Source organism: Mustela erminea, chromosome 4 (assembly GCF_009829155.1).
Source record: "Mustela erminea isolate mMusErm1 chromosome 4, mMusErm1.Pri, whole genome shotgun sequence".
NCBI lineage: Eukaryota > Metazoa > Chordata > Mammalia > Carnivora > Mustelidae > Mustela > Mustela erminea.
This window is the reverse complement of record NC_045617.1, coordinates 127,116,332-127,143,981: the sequence shown is the minus strand read 5'-3', so window position 1 is coordinate 127,143,981 and position 27,650 is coordinate 127,116,332. Positions and strand designations below refer to the sequence as shown.

General features: G+C 42.3%; 1 protein-coding gene and 1 long non-coding RNA gene across 3 annotated transcripts; one reads left to right on the top strand and one right to left on the bottom strand.

Annotated features, from left to right (window-relative positions):
- On the bottom strand, positions 1-27,650 carry WRNIP1 (WRN helicase interacting protein 1). 2 transcript variants are annotated; one of them, XM_032340953.1, is made up of 7 exons: positions 26,481-27,635; positions 24,126-24,317; positions 22,651-22,892; positions 9,248-9,477; positions 5,101-5,256; positions 4,300-4,379; positions 1-3,719 (listed from the first exon to the last, which is right to left on the bottom strand). In XM_032340953.1, exons 1-7 carry the CDS (start codon positions 27,300-27,302, stop codon positions 3,444-3,446), a joined length of 1,998 nt encoding a protein of 665 aa, XP_032196844.1. In that variant the 5' UTR covers positions 27,303-27,635; the 3' UTR covers positions 1-3,443. The 2 variants fall into 2 exon arrangements, with proteins under 2 accessions (XP_032196844.1, XP_032196845.1); XM_032340954.1 differs by lacking the exon at positions 4,300-4,379 and having other exon boundaries at positions 3,553-3,719; positions 26,481-27,650.
- On the top strand, positions 2,039-4,939 carry LOC116589067. The gene is made up of 3 exons (XR_004285167.1): positions 2,039-2,116; positions 3,849-3,892; positions 4,771-4,939. It is a non-coding gene; the product is annotated as an uncharacterized LOC116589067 (long non-coding RNA).

The window sequence follows — 27,650 nt, the reverse complement described above, 5'->3', positions numbered from 1 at the left end:
ATCACTTATTCCTTTAAATCGACTCTCCACCTGTCTTGCGCTGCTTCTTAACCAGGGAAACTTTGGTAAGTTCGGCCAATGGGAGGCACCAGCAAGAGATCAGAGGGCAGGAGAAGGGTTAAGCTATTCATTTTTCTTTCACGTATTTTGTTCCCCTATGTCTGCCAAGAGGTACAGTAGCTGCCGAGCTCTTCCGCTTCTACGTACAGCCACCATCCTGGTCAGAGGGCAGTCCTAGCGTTTCCCCTGAGCTCTCTCCCCTTGCCTCCTCAGGTCTTGAGTTGGAATTGCTTCCTGTGGTTGTAAACTGTAAATAGTTTTATTAAATTTAATATCCAAATATTCATAAAGATGATGGATTAAACCTACATTTAATTTTTTTCTCAAGGACCCCCACTCCCTCCAAAAACTACGGTAATCTTTAAAAGTCATCAGCTGTTAAAATGATAGAAAACAAGTGATAATGGCAACACAACGTTGGAGGTTGTGAAGACAACAGGCAAATGGTAACTGACTTGAGAGATCCTGGTGGGGAAAGGCAAGAACCCACCTGATCCATGTGGCAGATGTCTCAAAAGCTTGGGCAGTGGCAGGTATGCTCTCTTATTCCAGGCGATTGGGGAATCTCTGAACTAGACCCAAAGAGAGTTGGGGGGGGGGTGTTGCTGGCTACTGATTAATATTCAGAGATCAAGGGGACATAGACATACTGATTGCTGTATGATGACTACCTACGTGGCACCCAGAATGCAGGGAGCCAATCTCGACCTACTCAGCGGGAGAAGAGAAGATCTTTAACCAGCTTAAAGATGCGGACTTCAACGATTTCCAACAAATAGCTCAGTAAGGATCGAAGTCCACTCCCACCAAGAGCTCAGAGCTTTCAGTCTGAAAGAGACTGAAACAAACAGAAAATAACATGGAAGAGAGTATGTAGGGAGAAAATTAAAAACAAATATCCTTAGGGAGATAAGATAAGCAGTCATCACACGAATGAGTAAGCAAACACAGGCTACTCCCCCCAAAACAAAGGGGAACATTAGAAGTGAGCTCTTGGAGATTTAAAATGTGATGATGGTAAAAATGAAGGGATGAAAGTAAATTTTCGGAATCTCCCAGGAAGTAGAGCAAAAAGACAAAAGGATGAGAAACAAGGAGGGAAGACAAACATCAGTTCAAGAGGGCCAATCTCAGGGAAAATGGAGGTGAGGAAGTGCACTCTCTCTTCAAGCATATTCCTAATCACACCACTCCTCACCATGCCCGCTCCCACCAATCCTGTCACCTCCTCCACCGGAGCACTGCAAATTCTGATGGCCCTTCTCCTTGCTTTGCCCTGCTTTCCCTCAACAATGCAGCGAGTGCTATCCTTACAAAATGTAAGTGCCACTGTGACACTCCTTTGCTAGAATCATTGAGTAAAAGCCAGTCTTTCCCAGGACTAGGAAGGTGCCACATTAATCCAAACCCCCATCATCTCTTCTCCACTTCCACTACTTCTTCCATCCCAGTTAGACTCACCTCCTCTGTAGCACTGAGCCAGCCAGGCACCTTCCTTCAGGGCCTTTGTACTTGCTGTTCCCTCTGCTTGGAACGCTCTCCCTTATCCTTGAATGGCATAATCATGTCCTCTAATTCTTGACTCAAATACCCTCCTCTTGACGAAGTCTACCTTAGCTACTCCAAATAAAATCTTGACTTCTCCTCACCCTTTCTAGCTCAGTTCCCTGATTATTTCTCTCGTGGCACTCATCATCAGCGGACATATTAAAATATGATTTTTCATACTATCTTTTCCATGAGCACAGGATGTTGTTTTTCCTTAGCTGATGTGTTCCCAAGAGTGCTTAGCATGAGGCAAGTACCCAACACTTAGTAAATGAATAAAGAAACTTTCCCCAAACTGAAAGACATGAATTTCTAGACTGAAAGGATCCACTCAGCACCTGGTAAAATCACTGTGAGCTTTTTAAAAACTAGGATCAAAGAGAGAAGATTCTATCAGCTTGCTGAGGTCACAAATCAGAATGTCTTCAAATTTCTCTATAGCAACATGGGAAAGAGGAAGACAACTGACATGTAATTTCCAACCTAGAATCTATTCCCAAACTATCAGGTAAGTCTGAAGGTAGAATAAAGGTAGAATAAAGGTATTTTTAGACTCTTAACAGCTAGAAGTATTTTGCCTCCCATGCATCCTTGTTCCATAAAGCTCTTAAAGCATGTGGATCCCCTCAGGAGAAAAAGGCAAGCATTGGACCCCACAACTAGAACACGTGAGGCAGGTACAAGGGAGATGCCCAGACACAGGAGGGGAGTTAACACACCAGGCCTGCTGAGTGCGTCACTGTCGCTCCAGCCTGCTCAAACTAGTAAAGCCTATGTTGTACAGAAATGCTGGGATGAGCCGAGACGGCTGGTATACTATGGAGAAAACAGGAATCCTCGTGTAGGAGAAAGGCAGCGGAGTCCCTGGACATCAGCTGTGCAGCGGTTGGACAGAAGGAAGTGCGTTCCTGGAGGGATCACACCAGGTTGGGGGAGAGGGAGAAAGAAACAGAACTGACTGATTACTTGAAGGGACGATTCTTGTGGATGACTATTAAGTAGTTTGGGAAGAATTAGAAACAGCTGCAAAGGAATCAAAGCCGTGTGTGTGTGTGTGTGCGCACACGTGTGTGGTATTTACGCTTAGGAAATCACAAAAGTAAAACAGGAATGCATCATTTAGAAACACGGAGCTGCAAGAAGAAACTGGAGGAAGAAGAAACTACTGGATTCTTTCATAAGCCATTTACAACTCTAGCATATTCCTTTAAAACTTAAAATGGATTTTTACAAAGATCCACAGGCTTATCATTAAGCTTCCAACCTTCTCACCTGCAGGCATTTTTCTTTCACAGTATTTACCTACCAACATGTGAGGGTGACCGATATTGGCAGCTAGGACCCCAGGTGGGAGAGAAGTGAAAGAACTGAAGAGTACTTTGAAATAGTTTTATTGGCTCATAAGACCTTTGCATATAAAAAAAATACCCAAAACACTATGCAGTATTAAATCACAATTACATTTTTTTTACCAATTCAAACTACCCTGAATATACATCTTTTAAAGAAAAAAAAAATCCTACAGAACTGAATTCTGAAATGACATTATGACTTAAATACTATGACAAAATAGATAATTCCTTATAACATTAATTCATTGCACAAAGCTGCCAGATATTTTCATAAGCATAACCGTTGCACAGAGTGCAAATGAACACAATTTCAATGTTACACATTTAGCTGAAGTACGTGTGCCTCCACCTAAGGAACTCTGACATTTCTGGCACAAAATGTTGGTCTCGTTTAACTTCCACGGGCAACTGACTCCACAACTCTGTTACTCTCGCTCTCCTTAAAAAACAGACACATCCCACTGCTATCAGAGCCTACGAGAGTCAGCACCGCCTTTGCTTAAAGAAGTCGACTCCTCTCAATTCCTCCGGCAGGTATTCCTGATCCACAGGCTCACTGTACATGGGATTGTACTTGTAGCCCTTGCCGTAGCCCAAATCCTTCATCAGCCTGGTGGGCGCGTTCCTCAGGTGCAGCGGGACGGGGGGCAGGGGCCCCTGGTGGTTTCGCAGGCATGCTTTGACGTTGTTGTAGGCGCTGTACACCTCAATGGACTTCGGGGCTCTGGCAAAATAGACTACACACTGGGCCAGAAGCACCTAGGACAAAAAGAAAACATTACTGAAGGTGCCAGAAAGTTTCTGTCCTATAGACTATTTTATGACATCCCTACTTAATTTGGAAACGATTCTCACTCTGCTTTTATTATCCTCCTTTTCTACCTACAGCCAAAATAACCAGTTATGATGGAGAGAAGGAATTCCTACAGGAGGTAAGAGGATGAAAAGATTTCTTTTTTTTTTTGTTACAGATAAGAATTTTTATTAAATGATTTTTTTTCTTAAAACCCCAACATATAAAACATAAATATGAAGCTGCTGGTTATGGGTGAACTTAGAGAAACTTCCTGTTCAGCACTTTCAATACTTCTGCCCCAGGAAAGGGCTGAGCACTTCCTTTGAAACCACAACTACAGAAAAGTTTCAAAACATGACCTTGTTTATACGTAAGGTCTCCCCTCTAGAGTGTAAACTTCTAAAAAGGGAGTTGAAAAGCCAAGCAGCTTCTTTGGTGGGCCTGTACATCAAAGGTGATGGCAGGACATATGTTCAAATCCACAAAGGGACATGGCACAAGAGAAAGGAAGTGTTTTGTGAAGAACTGGGCTGATTACTTTACCTCACATTCGGGCATGCCTATAAAATGACAGCCTTGGTAGGCAGCAACTGCTTGTGTTAATGCAGAAGGGTCTGCCAGACCTGTCACACACACGGAAAGACAAAGGAAAGTTTAAGTCATAATGCACACTCCCACCCAGACCTGTCTATGAGCTGATGCGACCAGAGATCACCACTGCCTGTAGATGTTACTGACCAGAAAAATCCCATTTATCAGAACAGATTCTCCTCTGATCTCATTAATTTATTTGAGAAATATTTACTGAGTGGTGTCAAGAATGGTTTCTTCATGGATAAAAACTACATCTAGTAGGAAAAATATGAGAGTGTGAATGACAAACATGAGGGGCTAAGGCCATACAGACAGTCACAAGGACAGACACATTAAAAACAAAACATTTACTATATCAAAGAAATGTTCTCCTAATGTTTTTCATTACATAGTGTCCAGAATCTTCCCTTTTTATTTCAGGAGCTGTCCAATGAAACCTGAACATGACTGCAAAGCATTTAAAACATTTCTTCTATTTCAATACCCATGTTAGGAAAAGCACTACTGAAGAGGAAACAGATAATGATGACTTCTTCAGAATATAACCACTCAAAAGCACATACACGATGCCAAGAAATAAACCAGTCAGTTCCTATTTATCTTCTCTTTTCCTTACCTGTCCACATGGTCTCATGAAATTCCTAGGCTCCAAAGTGGTCAGCATTTCTGAATGCCCCCTTCCCCGGCTCCCGTACATAAAAAGCCACACTCTGGTGAACACCAGAGTCTGGTCCTTCCCAGAACACTCACCTATGTCCTCACTGGCAAACCTCACCAGCCTCCTTGCCACATAGAGCGGGTCCTCTCCTCCTTCAAGCATGCGTGCGAGCCAGTAGAGGGAGGCACTCTGGTCTGAGCCCCGCATGGACTTATGAAGCGCAGAGATGCAGTTGTAATGCTCTTCTCCTAGGTAACACAAAAAGCACGTGCTCGATTATGGGCAGAAGAGGAAATCCACAGAGCCCATAGGAGGGTCATCTAAGCCATAGGTTTGTTCCACTTGGTTGACTTTAAGGAAGCCTGAATAAGGGACTTAGGAAAGCCTGGGGAAAGTGAAGTCTGACTGCTATCCTCAAGCTGCTCAGCAGGAGGAGGCAATGGCACCAGTGCAGGATGCTGGAGACCAGAGGAGCTCCCTCTGGGGTCTGTGGGCTTGTCTCATAACCCGGTCTGCCTCAGCGCAGGAGGCTGCTGGAGTACCTGTGCTGCCCGTGCTGAACACGAGCAGAGGCCTGGGTTGGGGACAAGGAGAGCAGCACATGGAGAGCTGGTTCTCCTGGACCTCCGTGGATTGCCACAATGAGAGGTGGAGGGAACTAACCTGATATTGTTTCCATGTGCCCCCACTGTCACTTTGAGGAAACTGTCCCCGGGCCTGGTTGGAGACATGAGGGTGGAGAGTCAATGACAAGGACAGCTGTTACAGATGGCCCATTTGTTCCTCAGTGTCCTTTCCAGCTGTCTTTCTGGTATCTAAAGGCTGTGGTCGCTTAAATCTGGTACAGGGACATTCATGTGGCAGGATCTCAGAAGGGCTGAAACATGGACTAAGAGCTCTCACCTTGAAAGCACTATAGCCCCCCACTCACCACTTGGGTTTCCCCCCACTTTTCACCCAGGATTCACATGTAAACAAATCAGTGAAATATGCTTTAAAAAAACATAATTAAGAAGAGAATTTTCAGGATTTTCTGACCATCAACTCTTCCCTAAGTTTGAGGAGAGAATAGTCACTTCATAAAAAAGGCAGGGGAATTCTTATTTGCATTAGTCCTTCCAGGGAAGCGCCAAGGTGGACAGAGAATGCATGAACTACTCTGCACAGCATTGGGGCCCCAAGGGCAAGTCCCCCCCAGCTGACCATGCTGGTAGGACCGTCTTTGGCCTTCCTCTGAAGACGCTGGCTTGTCAGGGAGGAAAGACCCAGGAGGCTGACTGTAGGGGCCCAAACACCTCCCATTCAGGCAGAGGGCGGATCAGTGGTTTTTAGTCCAGCCAGCAGATTCCTGTGGACAAATGGACTTGCCATCTATCTCTGGGCTTCCTAGCTAAGTCACATTGTCAAGGAGACTGGGTGGGAAAGGGTTCTGGGTGAAAACCACAAGGTCCTGGCCCCAGTCACAGGCCTGGCCACCTTGCAGATACCTGGGAGATGAAAGAAGCTGTTTCGCACCACTTTCTGTGAAACGTAAATGAGGTGGCAATCAATCTCCCTGACAAACTTGCTCACTGACTCATACCTTTACTGCAGGTCAAAGATGAGAGGCTAATTAACAGGGAAGAGCATGGGCTCTAAAGCCAGGTAGCCTGGATGTGAGCACCAAACTTATGAGCCATGTGACTAAGAACATGTTACTGATCCTCTCTTTGCCTCGGGCAGTTCATTTGTAAAGTGGGGATTAAAGACTACCTGGCTTTTAGGGTTCTGAGTCTTAAATAATGTACACCTGGTATGGAGTAAGCACTACAGAAACATGGAAGTGTTAGATGCTAGCTTCCATTTTTGCTTTGATCATATAAAATTTTTTAACTTAAAATTTCAACATTATTTATGTAGAACCCTGACCTCAATGCAAGGCAGAGAAACTGTGTTCATTTAGAAATTTCTTCACTCTGATACCTAAATATGTGAGCTAGTTAATGGATCCTAGAAGTGGGTAACTATATACTAGAAGACATGAAATAATTAAAATCTTGGGGCTGGGGATTTTGGTCTCACCAGAGTTATAAAAAGACCCAGGAGTATAAGCTAGCAGGTTTCCAGGGCAATGCTTCTATCATCCCTATTTATGGAACACAGCTTGGAAAAGAACAATTCTTTAGGATCTGAACTGTATTTATGAGTATCTACAGATTCACGGTTGTGCTGCTACACTCCAGTGGGGTAGCGGCAGGGCGGGCCACAGTCACAGTAAGTGTAGGACTTGTAGAATGTGTGGGTTCTCAAGGCCTGACACCAGGCAGCCTCCACTGTCCCCAGCTCTTCCACGGGCAGTGCAGGGCTGTAGAGAAAGCGATTCCCACGGCGCATGGCTCCCTTGGATGGAATGTGAGCCTCGAGAAGTAGAAATCCTAGGACTAAACATGTCTGATATCCACTGTGTGCATATGGGTGTCTGTGAGTGTACTCACGTAAGTGTGTGTTACTGTGTGTGAGTGAACATGCTCTAGCGGGAAACTGGTGATGTCAGGCCGGGGCTGGCAAGGAGGCAGCACCGCCAGTGGGGAAGGACGTAGTCCTAGGAACTAGTCTTATACCTGTGATTGAGAATGAGCTTTATCACTTGCTTTGTGAACTAAGGCAAGCTTTTTATCTATAAAATGGAGATACTATTAATAACTACCTCCTAAGGTTATTTTAAGACTTAAAAAAAAGGAACAACATATATAAAATGCTCCAATATTCAATGTTAACTAATGTTATGATAAATGGTACCCTTTTGATTTTTAAACGACAGTCTGATAAAACGTGAAAGAACAGTTCCAGTTCATCTAGTCAAAATGAAGAGTCTCCTTTAGGCCACGTATAAGGGAGAACAATACCTGTTGCTGGAACCCCCCAAAACGATGGAGAACCCAGCATGTGGGAATATTTTTACCTCTTAAAATTTTAAATTTTGTTCATATCCCCCATTCTTGTATTTGGCCAAAAGAAAGCAAAGCTCTGTGTCTAGAACACTTTACTTTTCAGACTTTCCCAGCATCCCATGACATTCAGGAGCACAGACAGCTGGCCACCGGAGATCTTTGGGTTGTGCTAGGAGAAGTCTTGCCGAGAAGCATGTTCACATCAGAGAGGAGACAGGACTGTTTGTTAAATGCCTCTAATGAGTCCCTAACTAATGTGTCCATAGTACTTATTAGTATTCCCATGCACCCAGCTCCCAATCAGCTGAGGCACACTAAGGCTGAAGAGCTTCTGCCACTTGTCCAAAGTCAGTGTTCTGCTCATCAGGAGGTAATGTCCAGAACCCAAAGTCATTCTTAAGCTCCTCCACCCCACTGCTCTAACCAGTAAGACATATTCTCCATCATCAAAAAGCATTTCAGAATATTGTAGACAAGGTGCTGCCTATGTGAGATCTGGAATGTTTAATGATCAGCTTCCATTTCTTGCATTACTTTTAGAGGTATGGGATTCCAGTCACTGCAGATTCTCTATCCAGAATCACAAATACTCAAGCCCCAGAGTCCAGCCTAATCTACCATATGCTAATCTTCACCACCCATCCCTTATATAAAAAGATACAACTGTGCTGTGCTTATGACATTTAATATTGCTGGATCACGGATCTAGTAAGAGTCTATTTTAAATGTTACCTGTAAATGCAGTTCTACAAAAGTACCGGTGTATGCAGAAAAATTGTTTAAAAAAGCTACCACAACCAAAAACATCACATCCAGGTCCACATAAACTTCATTTTTAGTTGGGACTCTAGAAATTATGGACTTTACTTCTCATTAAACTAATAGAACTAAGTCACTTATTGCAAAAGTCTTGTTATTATTGCCATTATAAATGATCACAAAGATTACTGTCAACTGTGAACGTAGGGGCTTTCAAAATGTTTTTATCTTAAAAGGCACTACAGAGAGTAATGGAAAAAATACCTACCTACCTTACAAAGCAGGTCTGAAGCCTGCAATTTTAACACGAAAACTCCTCTCAGTTATCAGGATAGCTTCTGCTCTGTGCCTCTCACAAGAAAGATCAATCAGGAAGCTAGGTCTTTGAACAGGCTCTGAGTTGGAGGTTTAATTCAATTACCAATATGGAGATCCAACTGAGAATGAGGTTCATGTTCTGAACTCAGCTGAAGCCAGAAGTCTAGGATGGGAATGTGTAGATACAACTTATTTCATTAAAGTTCCCCTCTTTTCACTTTCTGTTACTTACCTGCTCGGTCATATAAAATATGAGATCGCTGGAGACCTTCCTTCACATCATTTTCAGTGATCAGAACTCTACTGGGAGAATAGGTTTGCCCACTTTTCTTACAGAACATCTTCCTAGAGCTTAACCTGGCCAGCACTGCCAGCTGTAGTCCATTCAATCCAGCTCGAGCATCCCCATCACTAAGATAAGCCAGAGTGTCTACTGCTTTATCCTCTATGAACACGGACGGCCTGTAACACAAACAGGGTTAGTTACCTCCACTTTCATATCTGACACTTGTTGTTCTGTAGCACCTTTACAGAGCAACTCTCAGCAAGGTCACTAAAAAGCTACTGTAGGTTCAATGCTTCTACCCTTTCTCCCTAACTCATGTTGTCAATATGGTGAAGCATTATCAAGACTGGGAGTCATAAGATTATTTTGAGAGTCCTGAGATTATTCTGCTGTATAAGCACACACCCATAAGCATGCATGAAGGAGGCATGGAAAGATACATGGCTTCTCTGGTTCTATCCTACTAGAGTGAAAACTACAGAAATACTTGGGCTTCATTATAGTATACAGAAAACATACGTCAAACACAGTGCACAACCTGACGAGATAGGTACGCTCAGACCACTTCCCAAACAGGAAAGGGCCAGGATTGCATCATGCAGTTAATGTCCCTCATTTTACAAACAACCTGGGTCCCCAGTTACTCTAGACACACGGGGCCTAGGAGCAAGCCTCTGGGATTTTGGCCTGAGGCATGTTTCCAAGAAGGTATTAATCACATAAAGGCTGTACAGAGTAGTGGAGACGTCACTAGTCTGGGTATCCATTAGAAGACTCTGACAAAACTTGGCTGTAAGACCTGAGATAAGTCACCCACCATCACATTTCCAAATGTGGACCTATTAGGATTGTTCTCAAGTCTAATTCAGCAAACTTTTCTATTTCTAGTCTAGTTAGACAAAATATCTCACACATATAGTTACTTAGAGGTGTCTTACTATTCTTGTCTAGCTGCTAGCTGCACATTCGCAAAGCAAAATATAATTCTTCAGAGTTAAGCTCACCATGTCACTGCCAACCTTCAGCTGAAAATGTCTCTATTAATTAATAAGCTGATTGGGACCGTCCTCATCAGCTACCTAGAAAACAAAGCACAGGCACCAATGGTGTTGGGCCAAGGCAGGGTGGTGAGGGGGATCCCAGCCTGTCTCTGCGTAATTCCATACCATACACCCACCCGCTACTTAGTAGCTTGTTCCGCTTTAGTGAGTAACTTGAACTCACACCAATTTGCTTTTCATTCACTAACAGATTTGTTTCTAACATCTTTCTTTTTTTAAAAAAGATCTTATTTATTTGAGATAGAGAAAGAGCGAGAGCGAGCACAAGAAGGCGGGTAGGGGTGTCAGAGGGAGACAGAGAAACAGACTCCCAGCTGAGCATTAGCCGGACATGGGGCTTGATCCCAGCACCCTGAGATCTTGACCTGAGCTGAAGGCAGAGGCTTAACTGACTGAACCACCCACGTGCCTCTTGTTTCTAACATCTTAAAGACTGCCTCATCCCGCCCCTTATTTACCAAATCAAGACTTCCAGTTTCTCATCTATCACTACACAAAAGGCACCTGTTTTCTCATAGCCGATAATGAATGATTCTCTTATCACACTCCTCCTGACAGCTGCCTCGCCCCGAAAACTATGGTTACAGTTTAGAAGCCCATCCTCCTCCCTTCTTGACCAGATAGATACTCAAAACACACACCAAACCGACATCACTGGCACTATGTAAAGCTGATGAAGCATTTTGCAAACAGATATTGTTTAGCAGATTCTAGATGATTTGGAAGAAAATGAGAGATAACACCTACTCAAGAAAATGTATTAGGAAGAACTAATGTCAGAGGGGGTGCGGTAGCAACCGAAGTGCCTGAAAGGGAAGGGCACTCCGGGGGCTTGGTTACCGTATGTTATCTGAGTTGTGTGCATGCGTGTGCACACATGTATGTGTATGGGGAGGGTGGAAGTGGGTAGAGATGGTGCCTGAACACCTCATTTCAGCTCCAGAACTAATAAAAGCAAAGCCTTCCATCTCCTTGGAAAGCTTCCTAGCAACAAAGACCCTATGGGATCATTTGCAGGAAGAAAAAAGGAGTAAAGTAGGAGACCTAATCAATCCTAACTAAGCCATCACAGGAGTGGGGCCATTTGTTGATCAAATTTGTCATCTCTCCATTCCCACTAAATGTGGAGACCTCAAGAATAGGAATTATGTTTTATTCCTTTTTTATACCCCTAGTGCCTGGGAGAGAATAGGCATTTGATATCTGTACAATGAATAGACTAATTTCAATTCTCCCCACAATCTCAGTGAAATGTTTATTTTTTAATAATTATAACATATGGGAAAACATTAAAAAAACAAAAAGACATCATTTTCTGTGCCACCTAAAGATAACAATAGCTACTGGGTCATTTGTTGAATTTCCTTTCTGATCCAACCAACCATGGAACCATCAACCTTACATCTAATTTTTTTTTTTTTTTAAAAGATTATTTATTTATTTATTTATTTGACAGACAGAGATCACAAGCAGGCAGAGAGGCAGGCAGAGAGAGAGGAGGAAGCAGGCTCCCTGCTGAGCAGAGAGCCCGATGTGGGGCTCGATCCCAGGACTCTGAGATCATGACCTGAGCCGAAGGCAGCGGCTTAACCCACTGAGCCACCCAGGCACCCCAACCTTACATCTAATTTTTAAAACAAAATTCGGATCGTACTATATATAGTTGCATCCTTAACAATTAAATAATATTCAGAACTCTCTGAATATTACTTTTCTAAACAAAGTGTGTATTATATAAAAATTGGAAAATAGACACATAGGGGCAAAAATCACCTACTGCTGTACTTCCTTAATGTCAGTACTTTGGCATATATCCCCTTTCTATGAACTTGTCCACTGTAAGTATTTAGCAGCATGAAGTGCTTTTGGGACAGAAAAAAGACAAGTGTCCTTATACACCCTAGCATTGACTCTATGCCCTCATTTCCGTTGGTCCTCATAAAAAGTCAGTGAGTAGGCTTTAATATCTGAGAGAAGCCAACTAGCAGACCACGCCATAGACTTATAAACAGCACAACGTTTATAAATTTAAGTAAATATAAATTTAAATAAGCCTTTAAGTGGGTATTTTATGGGTCGGAAAATAGAATCTTTCCTTCAGTTTTTAAACTCTTAACCAAGGTATGAATTATTCTATTGTTGTCCTTTTTATCAGGTTTGGAGTCACAGGGAGTGGGAGAGCTGCCACAATAAAACCAGAGCTGAGAGCTTTCACCCAAGTTCCCAATGTTCCATTCTTCCTCCCCCTTGATATGATCCACACTCCAAATTTCAACCCTGTCCAGAATTGAGTATTTTTAAACACAGATGAATCTGTCAGCAACTCTGTTCAAGTAATAAAAGGTGACTGCTGATGGCCCTCACAATCGTCACACAAGCAACTTACCAAATGAAATTTTGCTATTAAGAACACTGTACAGAATGTTCAAAAGGTTATCTATTCTCCAATATATCCTGAACCCAAATTTACACTACGTCGGTTCTGAAAAGTAATAAAATGTGTTAAAATATCTTGAGATCTTAGAAGAGGGAGCACATGAGTGTTCACGCCAACAGCAATAAAATAAGGAATATTATATTGGTATTTGCAAAACCCCTCAGGAAACAGTAACTATTGCACAAATAATCTTGGAAGAGCGCTCCTAGTCCAGAGACATTATTTTGAAATTTAAGCATAAACTATAGAAAATAAAAAATAGATAAAATAAGTGCATTTGAAAAGATCATACTCCCAGTTACTGGATGAAGAAATCAAAGACTTAGTCTTGTTGCTCCAACTGAACAGAAATGCTCTGGTCTTAACAGGAATATGGGAAGCATGCTGTAAAGACAACTTCTTCCTTTCCTTTTTATTTCCAAGGGCCTGAATCCTTCTGCACACTGTTTTTGTGGTGGAGGATACTGGGATTTGGAGAATTCTTTTTATATGGTGAGCTGTTTAAGTTGGAAGAGGAGAAAATAAGTGGAAATGTACTTGTTATTTTATAGCAGAATAAAAAAATATGTATGGCTCAATTAAATTCTCTCTCCATAAATTAAAAAACCATACTCTATGAATCTCTTTCACTAAAGAAAAGGAACACTCCATGGTCAGGGTAACAACTGCTTAACAGTGGTCCTCAACCAAGGATATGTATCAGATTACAGAGAATTATCCTAAAATATAGATGTGTATATCTAATCACAGATTTACTGATACTAAAACCTCCAGGGACAGACTCTGGGTACCTGCAGATCTGACCCTTCCACAATGTGGGGTTAGGGGTAATGACCCCCAACACAGTAAAAAATTCACATAAAATTTCTGACTCCCCTAAAACGTGACGATCAATAGCCTACTATTGACAGAACCTTACCAATAACAAGTCAATTAACACATATTTTGTATGTTACCCCTACTACATGCTATAATCTTAATAAGCTAAAAAAAAGTTATCAAGAAAATAAGAGAATATCCATTTACAGTATTGCTCTGTAAGAAATCTGTGTATAAGTGGACCCAGCCAGTTCCAACCCATGTTGTTCATGGGTCAACTATATTTTCAAAATGTATTCCTGGTAAAATGTGATGTGCAAATGTGGTTAAAAGGTAATACTGCTATAGATGGGAATCTTTTGTTCCTAATCCTTTACAAATTAAAAGTATCGTTCTTAATGAAGAAACACAGAGAAAGAGTCCAATGTTAATCTTTCCCAGTAGCATTTTAACCTGGTTCTAAGTGAAAGCGAGTAACTCGCTTAACTTGGTACCTAGATCCCTTCTCAACTGAGAATAGGCACATCTCCCTTACCTTGCTTTGTTTTATTGCAATTCACAGACATTATTATTATTATTATTTTTTTTACAAATTGAAGGTCAGTGGCAAGCCTGCAGTACGCAAATCTATCAGGGCCATTTTTCCAATAGCATTTGCTCATTTTGTGTCTCTAGGCCATTGTTTTGGTAATTATTTTTTTAAAAAATATTTTATTTATTTATTTGACAGAGAGAGAGATACAGAGAGAAAGGGAACACAAGCAAGGAGAGTGAGAGAGGGAGAAGCAGGCTTCCTGCTCTGCAGGAAGGTGCAGAGGCTCGATCCCAGGAACCTGTGATCATGACCTGAGCCGAAGGCAGAACCTTAACTGACTGAGCCACCCAGGTGCCCTGTTTTGGTAATTCTTGAAACACTCTGAACTTTTCATTATTTGTTATAATGAACTATGATCAGTGATCCTTGATGTTACTATTCTAATTGTTTTGGGGCACCACAAACCACAAAACAGAGAACTCTTATTGACTGACAAATATTTGTGTTCTGATTGCTTTACCAACCAACTATTCCCATCTCGCTCCCCACCCCTGCCTCAGGTTCCTCTATTCCCTGAGATACAACCATATTGAAATCAGGCCAATTAATAACCCTACAGTAGTCTCTCAACATTCAAATGAAAAGAAGAGTTGCATGTCTGGCATTTTAAAAACTGGAAATGATTAAGCTTGGTGAGGAAGGCACAGTGAAAGTCAAGACAGGTGAAAAGCTAAGCCTCTTGCACCGAACAGCCAAGTTAAGAATGCAAAGGAAACTCTCTTCAATTCTGTGAAGGCTGAGAGAAGTGAGGAAGCTGAAGAAGGAAAATCTGAAGCTAGCAGAGGTTGGTTGGTTCCTGAGGTTTAAGGCATGAAGCCATCTCCATGACATCAGGGCACAAGATGAAGCAGCCAGTGCTGATGGAGAAGCTGCAGCAAACCATCCAGAACATCTAGCTAGGGTCACTGACGAAGGAGGCGGCACTGAACAGCGTATTTTCAATGTAAACAAAACCATTTTCTACTAGAAGAGGGTATCATCTAGGACTTTTGTTGCTAGAGAGAAGCCAAAGCCTGCCTTTAAAACCAGGGTGATTTGACTCGCCTGGTAGGAGCCAATGCAGCGGAAGTTGAAGGCAATGGTCCTTTATTCTTTTGAAAATCCCAGGACCCTTAAGAATTACGCTTAATCTACTCTGCCTGTGCTTCATACATGGAAGAACAAAGCCTAGATGACCACATGTCTGTTGACAATTTGGTTTACTGAGTATTTTAAGCCCACTGTGGAGACTTACTGCTCAGAAAAAAAGATTCTTTTCAAAATATTCCTGCTTGTTGACAATGCACCTGGTCTTCCTAAAGTTATGATGGAGATGTATAAAGAGATTAATGCCTGCCAACACAACATCCATTCTGTGACTAATGGATCAAGGAGTCATTTCAACATTTCAGGTCTTATTATTTAAGAAATAAATCCTGTAAGGCTAGAGCCTCTGATGCATCTAGACACAGTCCACTGAAAACCTTCTGGAAAGGATTTACCATTCCAGATGCCATTAAGAACATCTATGATTCATGGGAAGAGATGAAAATATCAACATGAACAGGACACTGGGAGAAGCTGATTCCAGTCCTTGTGGATGACTTTGAGTGGTTTAGGACTTCACTGGGGGAACTGCAGATGTGGTGACAATAACAAGAGAACTAGACTTAAAAGTGGGGTTTAAAGATGTGACTAAATTGCTGCAGCCTTGAGATAAAACTTGAATGCTGAGGAGTTCCTTCTTTTGAGTGAGCAAAGAAAGTGGTTTCCTGAGATGGCACCTACCGGTGAAGAGACCACGAAGACTGTTGAGATGACAACAGAGGATACAGAATATGACATAACTTAGTTGATCAAGCAGTGGCAGGGGGTAAGAGGATGGACTCTAGTTTTGGAAGAAGTTCTACTGTAGGTAAAATGCTATCAGACAGCATCACAAGCTACAGAGAAATTATGAAAAGAACTGATTGTGGCAAACTTCACTGTTGTTTATTTTAACAAGTTTGCCACAGCAACTCAACCTTTAGCAACCACCGCCCTGATCAGTCAGCAGCCATCAATATCAAGGCAAGACGATCCACCAGCAAAAAGATCAAGACTTGCAGACGTTCAAATGATGGTTAGCATTTTTTAACAGTAAAGTTATTTTTAAATTAAGGTATGCACGTTGATTTTTTAGACATAATGCTGTTGCATATTTAACACACTACATTGTAAACCTAATTTTTATATTCACTGGGAAACCAAAAACTCATATGACTCACTTTATTGCAATGGTGGAAAACCAAACCCAAATTATGTCTGAGGTATGCCTGTGGCTAGAAACGTGCCTCAGAATCCAGCCCTCCTACAGTCAAGCTGGGTGGGCTTGAACATACTGTTATACCTTTTTGTGCCTCAGATTTCCTCATCTAATACAAGTAGGTAGGGATACCTATATCGAAGAGAATCATCCTAATTAGCCTCTTCAGCAGCATACTCTCTAGAACTGCAAATCTTCAAGGCAGAGCCCTCAACTCTATTGCTTCCAGGATAACCAGACTAAAAATAATACAAACCAAAACAAAACTATTTTCCCCAAAAAGAAAGAACATCAGCTTCACAGATGATGCCCTGTTTGTGTTTAATCCCATGGCAGCACACATCTTTTCCAATTACACCATACCTTATACCTGGTAGAGAATGGTAGGGTGAACATTGGCCTCCAAAGATGTACCTAAATCCTAGTCCCTGAACCTGTGAATTTAGCCACATTAAGGATTTCAAGATGAGATCACCCTGGATTTAGTGTGAACCTTAATCCTAAATGTTCTCATAGGAGACAGTAAGAGAAAACAGAGGCACAGAGACAGCCATGTGAAGACAGAGGCAGACACTGGAGTGATCCTGCCACAAACCAAGGAATGCCAGAAGCCACCAGAAGCTCCAGCTGCAAATAGAGGGTTCCCTTAAAACCTTCTGCAAGCCAAAATAGCATAAAGTGAAAAGGCAATTAACATTAGTTAATTTACAATGGAGTTTTTTTGTTTGTTTCTTTTTTTTAAGTGTTCCCAGATCTAAAAAGTGACCTCTCTCAGGCTTTTCTGAGATCTTAGGAGACATCTTGCTAACAGGTGCACAAAATAAATTAAGATAAAAAGCATATGCTCACAGACATGGTCCAAAGCTATGGTGGCCTGATTTGAGAGGCTGAATGTAGTTCCCGGGGAAGGAGCTGGGTGGTGGCACTCTACTTGCTAGGTGGTACTGCCTCTTTAAAGGACTCACTGAAAAACAAGTGCAGAATGCTGTTTTTGCTTTTTGCCTTTTCCCCCTCTTTGGTAAGAGGGAAAATCCTCTTCTGATTTCTTTCATGACCTACTAATGTAGGTCTATTGTGAATGTGAAGTGGTATAATGTGGATTTCAAAAAGTAGGGATACCCATAATTTGTGACGGCAGTAACAGGAAACATACAAGATCAATGAGATTGATCGGTGTTTCCAGTTGCCATTATTTTCATTATTTTTTTCATCATTTCCATAACATATGCTTATATACCTCTTTTTCTTTACACCAAACCATTTTTAAGGAGAATTATTAAAATCCACTCTTAACTAAATCCACAACTCATTCTGATCAATACTTTCTATTCTGTGGTCCACTACCTTTCTCTCATTCAGTGTTAGAAAAAGATTATTTATGAAAGGCAGGTAATAATATTAATAATATTAAGTAATAAAACCTAGCCCAACAAACCTACAGCCAGCTTGTGCGGGCTCTCTTCTCCTGGTAATTACAGAAAAGCCCCAGTCTCAGAGTCAAGCCATAGCACCCTCAATTCAGAAGGACAGAGCCATTTTAACTTCGAAGCAACTGTCGGAACTGCCTCATTAGACAGTGACAGGGCAATCATGGCTCCTCACTTTATTCTCCTCATACCCACAAATAAATGCACTGTTATCTAGCTCACAAACAATAGATTCTTTAGGGGGTTTCTGAACACGCATATGTCTTATCTGGAATCTATAATCCTTCAAAGCAGCAAGTTCTCAGAATGACAACACTAGTTCACTTTCTCATCACCAGCAGCACAAGTTCATTGGATGACAGAACATGGATTTTTTCCCCCCTTGTCTACAAAATTAACCCAGGGCACAGAAAACACACTTCACTGTTTGTACCATGTGACCATGGTACTCAGTAAAATACAATAAAACTGCCGATTACCCAAACAGACCAAAAGAACTATGGTATGGATAATTCAACATAAATCACCAGCTTACCTCTATCTTTCTCTTCACAATAAAATCACAATTGAGTACAGAGTATTACACTTTGCAAATGTCTCACTAAAGCTGTGAAGTGGAAAATAGGGGAGTGGGGATGGGGAAGATGCTCTTCTTTGACTCTTCTTCCTTCCTGTTTCCTGCAAGGCAAATATGATGGCTAGAGCTCCAGTAGCCACCTTGGGGCATGAGGTAGAAGCCATGCACTGAAGGTGGTAGAGCAGAAAGATAAGGGTCTGGGTCCCTGATGATACCATGAGGCTGACTAGCAGCTGCATTTTTTATACTTGTCTATCTTCGGACTCTTTAACATGAAAAGGAAAGTTCTATCTTGTTTATGGCAGTTAATTTGATTTTTTTCCCAATATATGCAGCCAAACTGAATCCTAAGTTTGGCTCAAAAACGTTGAATACTCATGGCTTGCTGAAGCTCTTCTCTGCGGAGCATCCTTCTGGTTTTCCTACCTTTCTAAACTTTTGTCTGTCTCCTACACAACAAATGCTGACAGGTCTCCAACTTACTACCCTTACTTCCTGGCTCCATTCAGTTCTCCTCCTCAAACAAATGGACTGTATGTTCTCTGAAGTGCTGGTGGCTTCCAAATCTCAGACTCAAACAACTCTGCTGCTCTCCTGAGTTCTTTATCTAACTGCCTAGCAAACCTCTTCATATGAATCATCCCGAGGCCCTACAAGCTGAATAAGTCCCGAACTGAACTCCACACCTCCTCTGCTCCTCTTCCTCATGCCATTCTTGCCAGAAGTGTAATTATTTGCCTAGTTACCTGGTATGAGAGTCATCTTAGACAATCCTTTTTCCTCCCTCCTCACACCCAGGCCTATCAACCTGACTTTCCAACTTCTCTGAGCAGCTTTGGCTTTTGTTCAAGTCACTTGCATTTGTCACTTATCTTCGGCACCACTGTAACAGCTTCCTAACTGATCTTCCTGATCTCTGGTGAGGGGCAGGGAAGCCCCTCCAACCTACCATCTCTCCAATGCTATTCTCAATCTTCCTAAAATGTAGAGCTGATATGTCACTCTCTTGCTTAAAATCTTTCTATGGTTTCCCATAGCTCTCCACATCACTTACCTTACCTTAGCACACAGGTCTTTCATAATCTGGCTCTGCCTTCCTCCCTGGCTTCACTGCCCACCACTTCCTCATGCCCACTCTTCCACTCAGCTATAATGAGTGGATCATACTATTTATTACCACCTTGACTTTCAGGTGCTATATTCCCTTGCCAAATGAACTTTCCATTTCATCTAGTTAAATTCTGCTTATTCTTCAAAATTCAACTCAGCATCCCCTCATGTATCAGGTGAGATATCTGATTTCACATATTCTAGATGCCTCTTCTCTATCCCCTATTACTCTTTGGTCATAATTCAATCGTAGCACGTCCCTGGAAGCCCACTTACTCACCTTATCTCCTTATCATATACTAAGCTCTCTAAACGGACAGGAATGCACTTTTCAACACTCAGCCAATGCCTGGTATATGTGGGGCCTTCAATTAATGCTCAAGAAATAAATACGGAAAGAAAAATTTAAAAAGAACACTTCTATCTCACTCTTACAAGAATCTGTCATGTACAAACATATACTAGATGAGAATTCACAATTCAAGAAAAACCAACAATGGTCTAGCAATCAGCTCCACTAGTTTCCAGACCAGTACTTGCTCAGCTACTCTCATGCACAGTGGTAGTCTAGATTTCTCCGTAAACTAGGGCACCAAAACACAAGACTACAAATGCACTCAGGGCTTCCCAGAGAAGTAATTATTTGGGGTTTAAAGTCGTTCCTTCCAGCTAGATTAGTGTTACCAAACCCAATTTATGTTCACAAGAATGTATATACATTTGAAGCCAGTCAATAGATGTGGAAGTACAATTTTACCTAAAATTGAAAGAAAACAACACCTGTTTTTAATTCTCCACTGGAGTGGTCAGGTGCTTCAGTTAGGAAATCACTTATAAGAGTTCTTTCTGTGGCCTATGGCATCTCCCAACTTAACTTTCTTTTCAGAATTGCTAACAAGTAAATCAATTAACTAAGCTTAATAATCTTTAATTTCATTGTTTGCTGAGGCAGTAGTATTAAATAAAAAGGTTCTTGACATCCAGGCTGTGAGGCAATCATCCCTTATGCTGGATGATCCAAAAATTAAAAATTAAACTATTTCTCTCAAACTGAAAGTTAGAATTTATTCATTCACAAACCATTTACTAAGCATGTATATACTAGGCACTATGCTGGGAGTATGAACAAGGAGGACAAGTTCTTATCCTCTTAGCCCTCCCAGGAAGGGGAGGGATGGGAATTAGAAAGGAAACAAGTGAATAAAAATAAGCTAAGAATAATAATAAGTGAATAAAAATAATTAATAAAAATAATAATAAAAATAAGTGAATAAAAATAATTAGGATCAACTCCAAATGAGTGATGGTGGAAAAAGCAAACAATCTATTGTACATGGCAGGTTTTCTTTGACTGAAATATAGTTTTAGCAGATTAAGAATCATTGGCTCACTTTTGTATCAGGCTCGCAGTCTCAGTAATAGAGAAATCTTAATTCTTTCACTTATCCTCTCAAATTTTAATATGTATGCAAATGATTCGGAGATCTGGTTAAAATGCGGAAATCCTTTTTAAAATGAGCTCCACGATTCTTCCACTGTCTTTCTCATTTCACCTAATTTTGGCATGGTAGTGATTGGAGAGAAAAAACCTGAGGATATCTGAATAACAATTCCATGAAATCATGACCTGAATGAAATCAATAAAACTACCCTAATTAATAAAAATGCAGAATATGTAGTAGATATATTATGATAACTAGTACACAGAAATAAAAATACACAGAAATATACTAGGATAGTTGTTCCTCTCTCTTTCCATTTTTATCACTTGGTTATATGAGCTTTGTAGTGAAAATGTTGTTTACAGGACAGTTATACTAAATGTGAGGGCTGGCTGTATGTAGCCCCTTTTGACCCCGACAAGTGCCCAGCACACAAAGGGTTCTAAGTATGAATATATTTAACTGATACCAGCAGGTTCTGTGTTTCTTTTAAGCCACGATTTTGATGGCTATGCCATCACAACTCTACCCTAAACTGATGTGACTCCATTGCACCTGGGAGTACTTGGCCATGTTTCAAGGCTTTCATGAGCCACAGCATAATTCCTCCTACATGAGACAGGGGCAAATGGGAGAGGCCAGACACACAGGGAGAGAATTTTGAAACCTAAACCCTGAACCTAAAACTATGTCTTGTACTTTAATCCTCACAGAAGAGTGGCTCCAGAACTTGGCCTCGGGGCAGGCACCAGCAGCTGTGGGGTCCACAGCATGAAGAAGCAGGCATTAGTCTCTCATCACACCAGATTATGTTCCACTGCGTTACTTCAGTTGACATATGAATAAACGATATCTGAAGAATATATTCGAATATAAAGAAAACCTCTAACCCAAGTAAACTAATTGATTACATATAACTTCATATATACTCTGGTATTAATGAACTTACACAGTATTCATGATACAGAAACAGAATGCCAAAAGGAATGAGAGAGCTTTTAATATGTCATTTTCAGGTAAAGTTTCTTTACTTTTACAGAATTGAGCTTGACTTTTAAAATGTGCAAAATACTTTTAAAAAGATTTAAAAATTGTTATGGTAACATTCACATTAATTTATAGTTAATATTTCTAAAAGAGGAGTAAAGTTCAGGAAAAAAAAAATTGGGAATCTGAATATAAATCTCGAGAAAGATTTGTAGGTCAAGCCTATTTGATGAAAGAAAATAATCAGTAAGGCTTCCCATAGTCTTCCAAGTCTTATTTTAAAAAAAAAGTGTGTTAGGAAAAAAAAAAAATCCCTAAGCACAAATGAAAATACCCAAGGACTGAAAAAACACGCAAAACAATGTTAAAGCTTGAAAAATTAGATGCACCCCTTACAGGGCTATAAAATCCATCTTAAAAGAAAGGAAACATTTGCAGAGATACACTTGGTACAATTGAGCACTTTCTTCCACTCCTGTTTTCGTTACTAGATCAACATTTCTTCTCTGTCCCTGCCCTCTCCTTACTGCTGTCCAGCCCTTTCTGGCTCTCTGCCAGGGGATTCTCTGAGAGGTGTGTGCCCCCGGGATACTGCCCACAGTCAACTTACTCTGAACTGCTGTTACTGCTGTGGCTCAGAGGGTCAGTGGGACGGCTGGAGTCTAGGACGTGGATTCCCAGTGAGTTGATTGCTCGCATTAAAATAGTCACCATTGCCTCTACAGGAAGCTTCTCAAGAACAATAACCCGACAGCGGCTTAGGAGAGCAGCATTGACCTGGAAGGAAGGGTTCTCCGTGGTAGCCCCAATCAGAGTGATCGTCCCACATTCCACGTGAGGAAGGAAAGTGTCCTAATCATGGGAGGAAAACAGAAGAAATTGATTCCAGTCAACAACCTGCAGAATCCTATGTAAGTTGGCCATTCCTTCCTTTTCCTAGTTTTGAGTTCAGGAACAACAGCTTTATATTCATTCGACGTGGATGCACTGTTGGGTGAGTGCAACTCACGCTTTTTAAGCCAAAAACACACCTTTTGCAATGTGAATGTCTAAACCTGGCCCCTTGCTGGTACACTAAACCTCAAAGTACAATTCTAATGTAGTTTCAAGATAAATGATTTTTTTACTTAGAAAATTATCTTCTATCCTAAGGCTTCTATCCCAACGGGCAGGTGGTTATTCGAGTTTGAGAAAACACAACATTAGTATTTGTAAAATTTTCCTCTGGAGTACTCGGTCATAACAGCCATTCTTCCTAACAAACTTGGTAAATATGCATTGGTGAATATGTAACCACTGGACATTGTCTTATAGGGAAGAAATGCTAAGATGAGTTAATGGTCTAATGAAACTGAAAGCGATTAACATCCTGTCAGAACTCTGAAGAGTCTATTTAAAAAGAGATTCAGATCAGGAACAAGAGCTTAGTAAGGTTTTATAAAATATTTCTGTCTCTGATTAAAAAGCTTTAACAAAATATATCAGAGAAAAAAGTACTGGAAGAAAAAAGTTAATGTTTATTTACAAAAATACAACAGTGGCTTGACTTTTTTTATACAAATAAACTGTAATTTTACTTTTATCTCAGAAAGCCATTAAATAAGTAGTGGTGATTAGATCTTGTAACATTCACCAGGCTGAAACTCTGAGGTCACAGAAAACGCTCTTTAATTTTAAAAATAAAAAAGTAACACTATACAGGAAAGAACTTTAAAAATATTAAAATAAGGATCTTAAAATCAAGTTAAATTTCTTAAGGACTCTTAATATAGAGATCCAAAAATCTGTAAAAATGAGAAACTTGGTAAGCTGTTTTTCTGATACAGTATAACTCAGGACCATATTAATAATTTCATTTATCAGACAGAAAGCATTTTCTTGTCACCAAAAAACACTAAGAAAAAGTGGGGAAAAGGGCTCAAAGGAGATGGGCTGACAATCTATACCTCTTTATGCACAGAAAATTAATGATAACAGTAATTCTTATATTTGCAATAGTGCTTTATGTTTTTCAAAGTAATCTCACATACTTTATATTCACTGTAATGTTCACAATGACCAAAAGGTAGAAGGAAGTTAATATACCTGCTGAGATTTATTGAACCGATGAATCTCATCAATAAAAAGGATGGTTTTCCTTTTGAAAAAGCTCTTTTCATTTTGAGCTTGTTTTATGACATCTCGCACATCATTTGTCTTGGCATTTGTTGCAGACAATGTCACAAATCTTATGCTATGTTTCTTGCTGTTGTTGGCTATGATGTGAGCCAGAGTGGTCTAGAAAATATGACACAGAGTTTGGAAAGCTGATCAGACACAGAGAGAAAAGCACCCATGGGCACTAACACAAGCAGCATCAGCACTATTTACCAAGCAACTTGAACTCTAAAGAATGCTCAGCAGCACAGATGCAATCCGAAATACCAGAGCACATTTTTAAAAATTAAAAAAAAAAAAAGACAGTTAAAAATAAAACAGGAAAGTAGCTAAACCTTAGGCTAATCCTGACCTTTTCTCCTTTATACCTAACCCTGTTTGATTCCTTTTTTGGGGACTCTAAGATCTTTGGAATCCCCATAAAGAGCGGCTGTCTTGATTTAGCAGAGCCCGAGTGACAGCTGTGACCTCTTCCAGCCAAGAAAGCACTGCTATTGAAGGACTAGTTGTAGAAATGGAGTGCAGAACCACAGAATCACTCAATTCTACAACTGGAGGCTCATAAGTGCAGCTTGGAAAAGGAGTGAGCCTTTGAACTGAAAGACCAATGACAACTACCTAGCATTAACGATGACTGCATACTGCCATCTCTGAATGTCTGCTCTGGAAGTAGATTAAACAATAGCACTTTGACCATGTTAGTAGTTATGAGAAGACAATGGTGGGATCCAAGGAAACCACAGCTTAGTGCCTGGTACGTACCAGGTGTTACATAAAATTGCATATACTGTTATTAATATCATTATTATTCTTCACAGAAAAGTATAATAATAAGAATGAAAATAAAGAAAAAGTGTTTAATGAGGGACAAATTCGATACTGAATGAATGGGAAGGTACATTTTATTTTCTAAAATTTGTAGTGTATCATTAAATTACTGTGGCTGCTGTTTCATCAAATCCCAGCCTATGGGCTTCCACACCACATATGCCTAGGCTTGTGACCACCAACCACGATGCTGAGCAGCCCATCACATCTTCTGCATGGCGTTTTTTATTAGTTCACCCTACTCATTTTCCTCTGGAGGTTTTTCTTGCCATCTAGTCTGCCAACAGCTGATTAGCCATTCTCATGACCTTATGTAAAGATTTCACAAACAATTATTAATAATGCTCTTGCTCAATCTCCTAAATAGGGTAGCAACTAAATCTCCCTCTGGGTAAATTATTTGGGATAGAAGTGAACAATAAGGCACAAAATGAGCCAGATGCATTCCAGGAACCGTAGCAAAGGAAGGTGTGATTAAGTTGGAGACGAAGTCAAAAAGAAAAACTGGGGAAAAAAATCATTAAAGCCCTTGCATACTAACTAAGGAGTGTGAATCACAAAGCTAAGAGGGTTCCTTTACATTCTGATACTGAATTTTGCCTTTCACTCACTGCTGCTCATCCTCCTCTCTCTTCCTGTGGATAGGAAAAAAAAAATCATATATTTAAACACCTCTTAGTCTTCTGTTTTGCTTAACTCTGCCTCTGTTTCTCAAGTGTTCTCCAGTGACACCTTTTCTAGACCCCAATATCTGAACCACCTTCCTCTGGACATAAGCCAATTTCTAACAAGGTACATACAACTGGACATCAAAATGCATTGATGTTTCTTCTCTAAAGCAGAAAGCATAGTGAGGACAGTTATGGAAATGCTAGATAAAACGACTTGGAAAGGGAAAAGAGTTTTCATATTAGACTTGGTAAATAAGTACATTCTCAAGGATAAATAAACACCAGTCTGTTAAAAATAAACCAACAGCTAGAGGGCGGGAAGAGAAACACAATCGAAACAGAAAAATTTTTGATCCCCCCCCCAAGCTAAACCCATATACCTACAAATCGAATATACAAATGTTCCTTTGCAATTTGCAGCATGTCATTTGCTTGAGAATTGGGTTATTAATGGGAGGGTCGAGGCACACCTGGAACACAGAGATAGCTCAAATCTAAGAGTCCAAATATTTTTGCAAACCTATGAATTCGGACATCTTCATTTTGCAAATGACCGGAAAACGCGTCTTACAAATCTGGCGCGGTGTGGCTTTTTCACACCCATCACTAACTCCACCTGTGGACCAGGCGCGGCCCCGGCTCAGACAGTATCTGAGGCCCTGCCCTCAGGCCTCAACATCCAGGGTGGACGCGCGGGTTCTTCGGCGACGGCCTCTGACCGTTAGATCCACGCCCGACCCGTAGAGATCGACACTCGGAACCCTCCTGCAAAGGCGGCACTCACCTTGCCGCAGCCCGGCGGTCCCCACAGGATGAGGGAGGGGATTTCGTTCGTCTCCAGGAGGGACCGGAGCAGCGTCTCCTGCCCCACGGCTCTGCTCTGCCCGATGTAGTCCTGCAGCGTGTCGGGACGCATCTTGTCGGCCAGCGGCTTGCCCTCCAGCATCTGCCGGATCTCCTCCGCCGCCAGCGCCCGGGCGTGCGGGCGGCCCCCACCGCTGGCCCCGAAGGCGGCGGCGTCGGCGGCGTCCGCATCCCAGTGGCCCGGGTCGTCCTCGCCGTCCGCATCGGCGTCCCCGTCGCCATCGCCGTCGCCCACCGCCTCTTCCTCCTCTTGCGCCTCCGCCTCGTCCCAGCTCCGCGGAGACGCGCTGCCCGCCGCCGCGGCCGCGGCCGCCGGCCTCTTTCCCGAGCCCTTCCTCCCGGGACTGCTGGAGCGGGCCACTGGGAAGTCGGGGATGAGGCGGGCGCCGCTGGGCGTGGGCGGCGCGTCGTAGCTCTCCCGGCTCTCGGTCTCGCCGCCGTCGTCGCCCTCCTCGCCCTCGCCCTCGCTGCTCTCCGCCGCCGTCGGGGTGGCCGGCTGCTTCAGCGCCGAGCTCTCGGAGAGCCGCCGCCTCTTGGCGCTGGGCGGCGAGAGCCCCTTGGCCCGCTCGCCGGCGCGGTGCGGCCCGGCCGAGGGCTCCGCGTGCCCCGCGGGGTTAAGCAGCAGACAGCGGTCCAGGTGCGAGTTGATGTGCGCGGCGGGCATCATCTGCTGGCACACGGGGCACTGCACCTGGTGCAGCTGCGACAGGAAGGGGTCGTCTTCCGGCCCGCTCACCTCCATGGTGGCCGCCGCCCTCGCCGGCGCCCGGCGCGGCCGCAGCAGCCCCTGCGCACGCCGAGGGCTCGAGATGCCCGCCGCTAGGCCCCGCGCCGCGCGACCCTCGCTCGGGGAGGCAGCAGGACGCGCGCGGGCCGGGGGAGGGCGCCGCTCATGCCTCACGTCCGGAGCTTCCCGCGTCGGCCCGCCCCCGGCCGGCCGCCGGCGGCGCCTCGCGCGGCGCGTCGGGAAGAGTAGTCCGCAGCCGTTTACCTCAGCCGCCGCTGGTAACGCCTCGCGTGTCGCGTCGGGAAGTGTAGTCCGCGGCGGTTCAACCTAGCCACCGCTGGCATCGCGCCCCTTAGCCTTTCG

Excerpts from the sequence above, each read along its gene's own strand:
- WRNIP1 (XM_032340953.1), bottom strand. The coding sequence starts at position 27,302 with ATGGAGGTGAGCGGGCCGGAAGACGACCCCTTCCTGTCGCAGCTGCAC. Across the intron at positions 22,893-24,125 it reads GGTTCAATAAATCTCAGCAG|GACACTTTCCTTCCTCACGT; the intron begins GTATATTAACTT and ends TCCCATGATTAG. Across the intron at positions 4,380-5,100 it reads GTTTGCCAGTGAGGACATAG|GTCTGGCAGACCCTTCTGCA; the intron begins GTGAGTGTTCTG and ends TGTGTGTGACAG.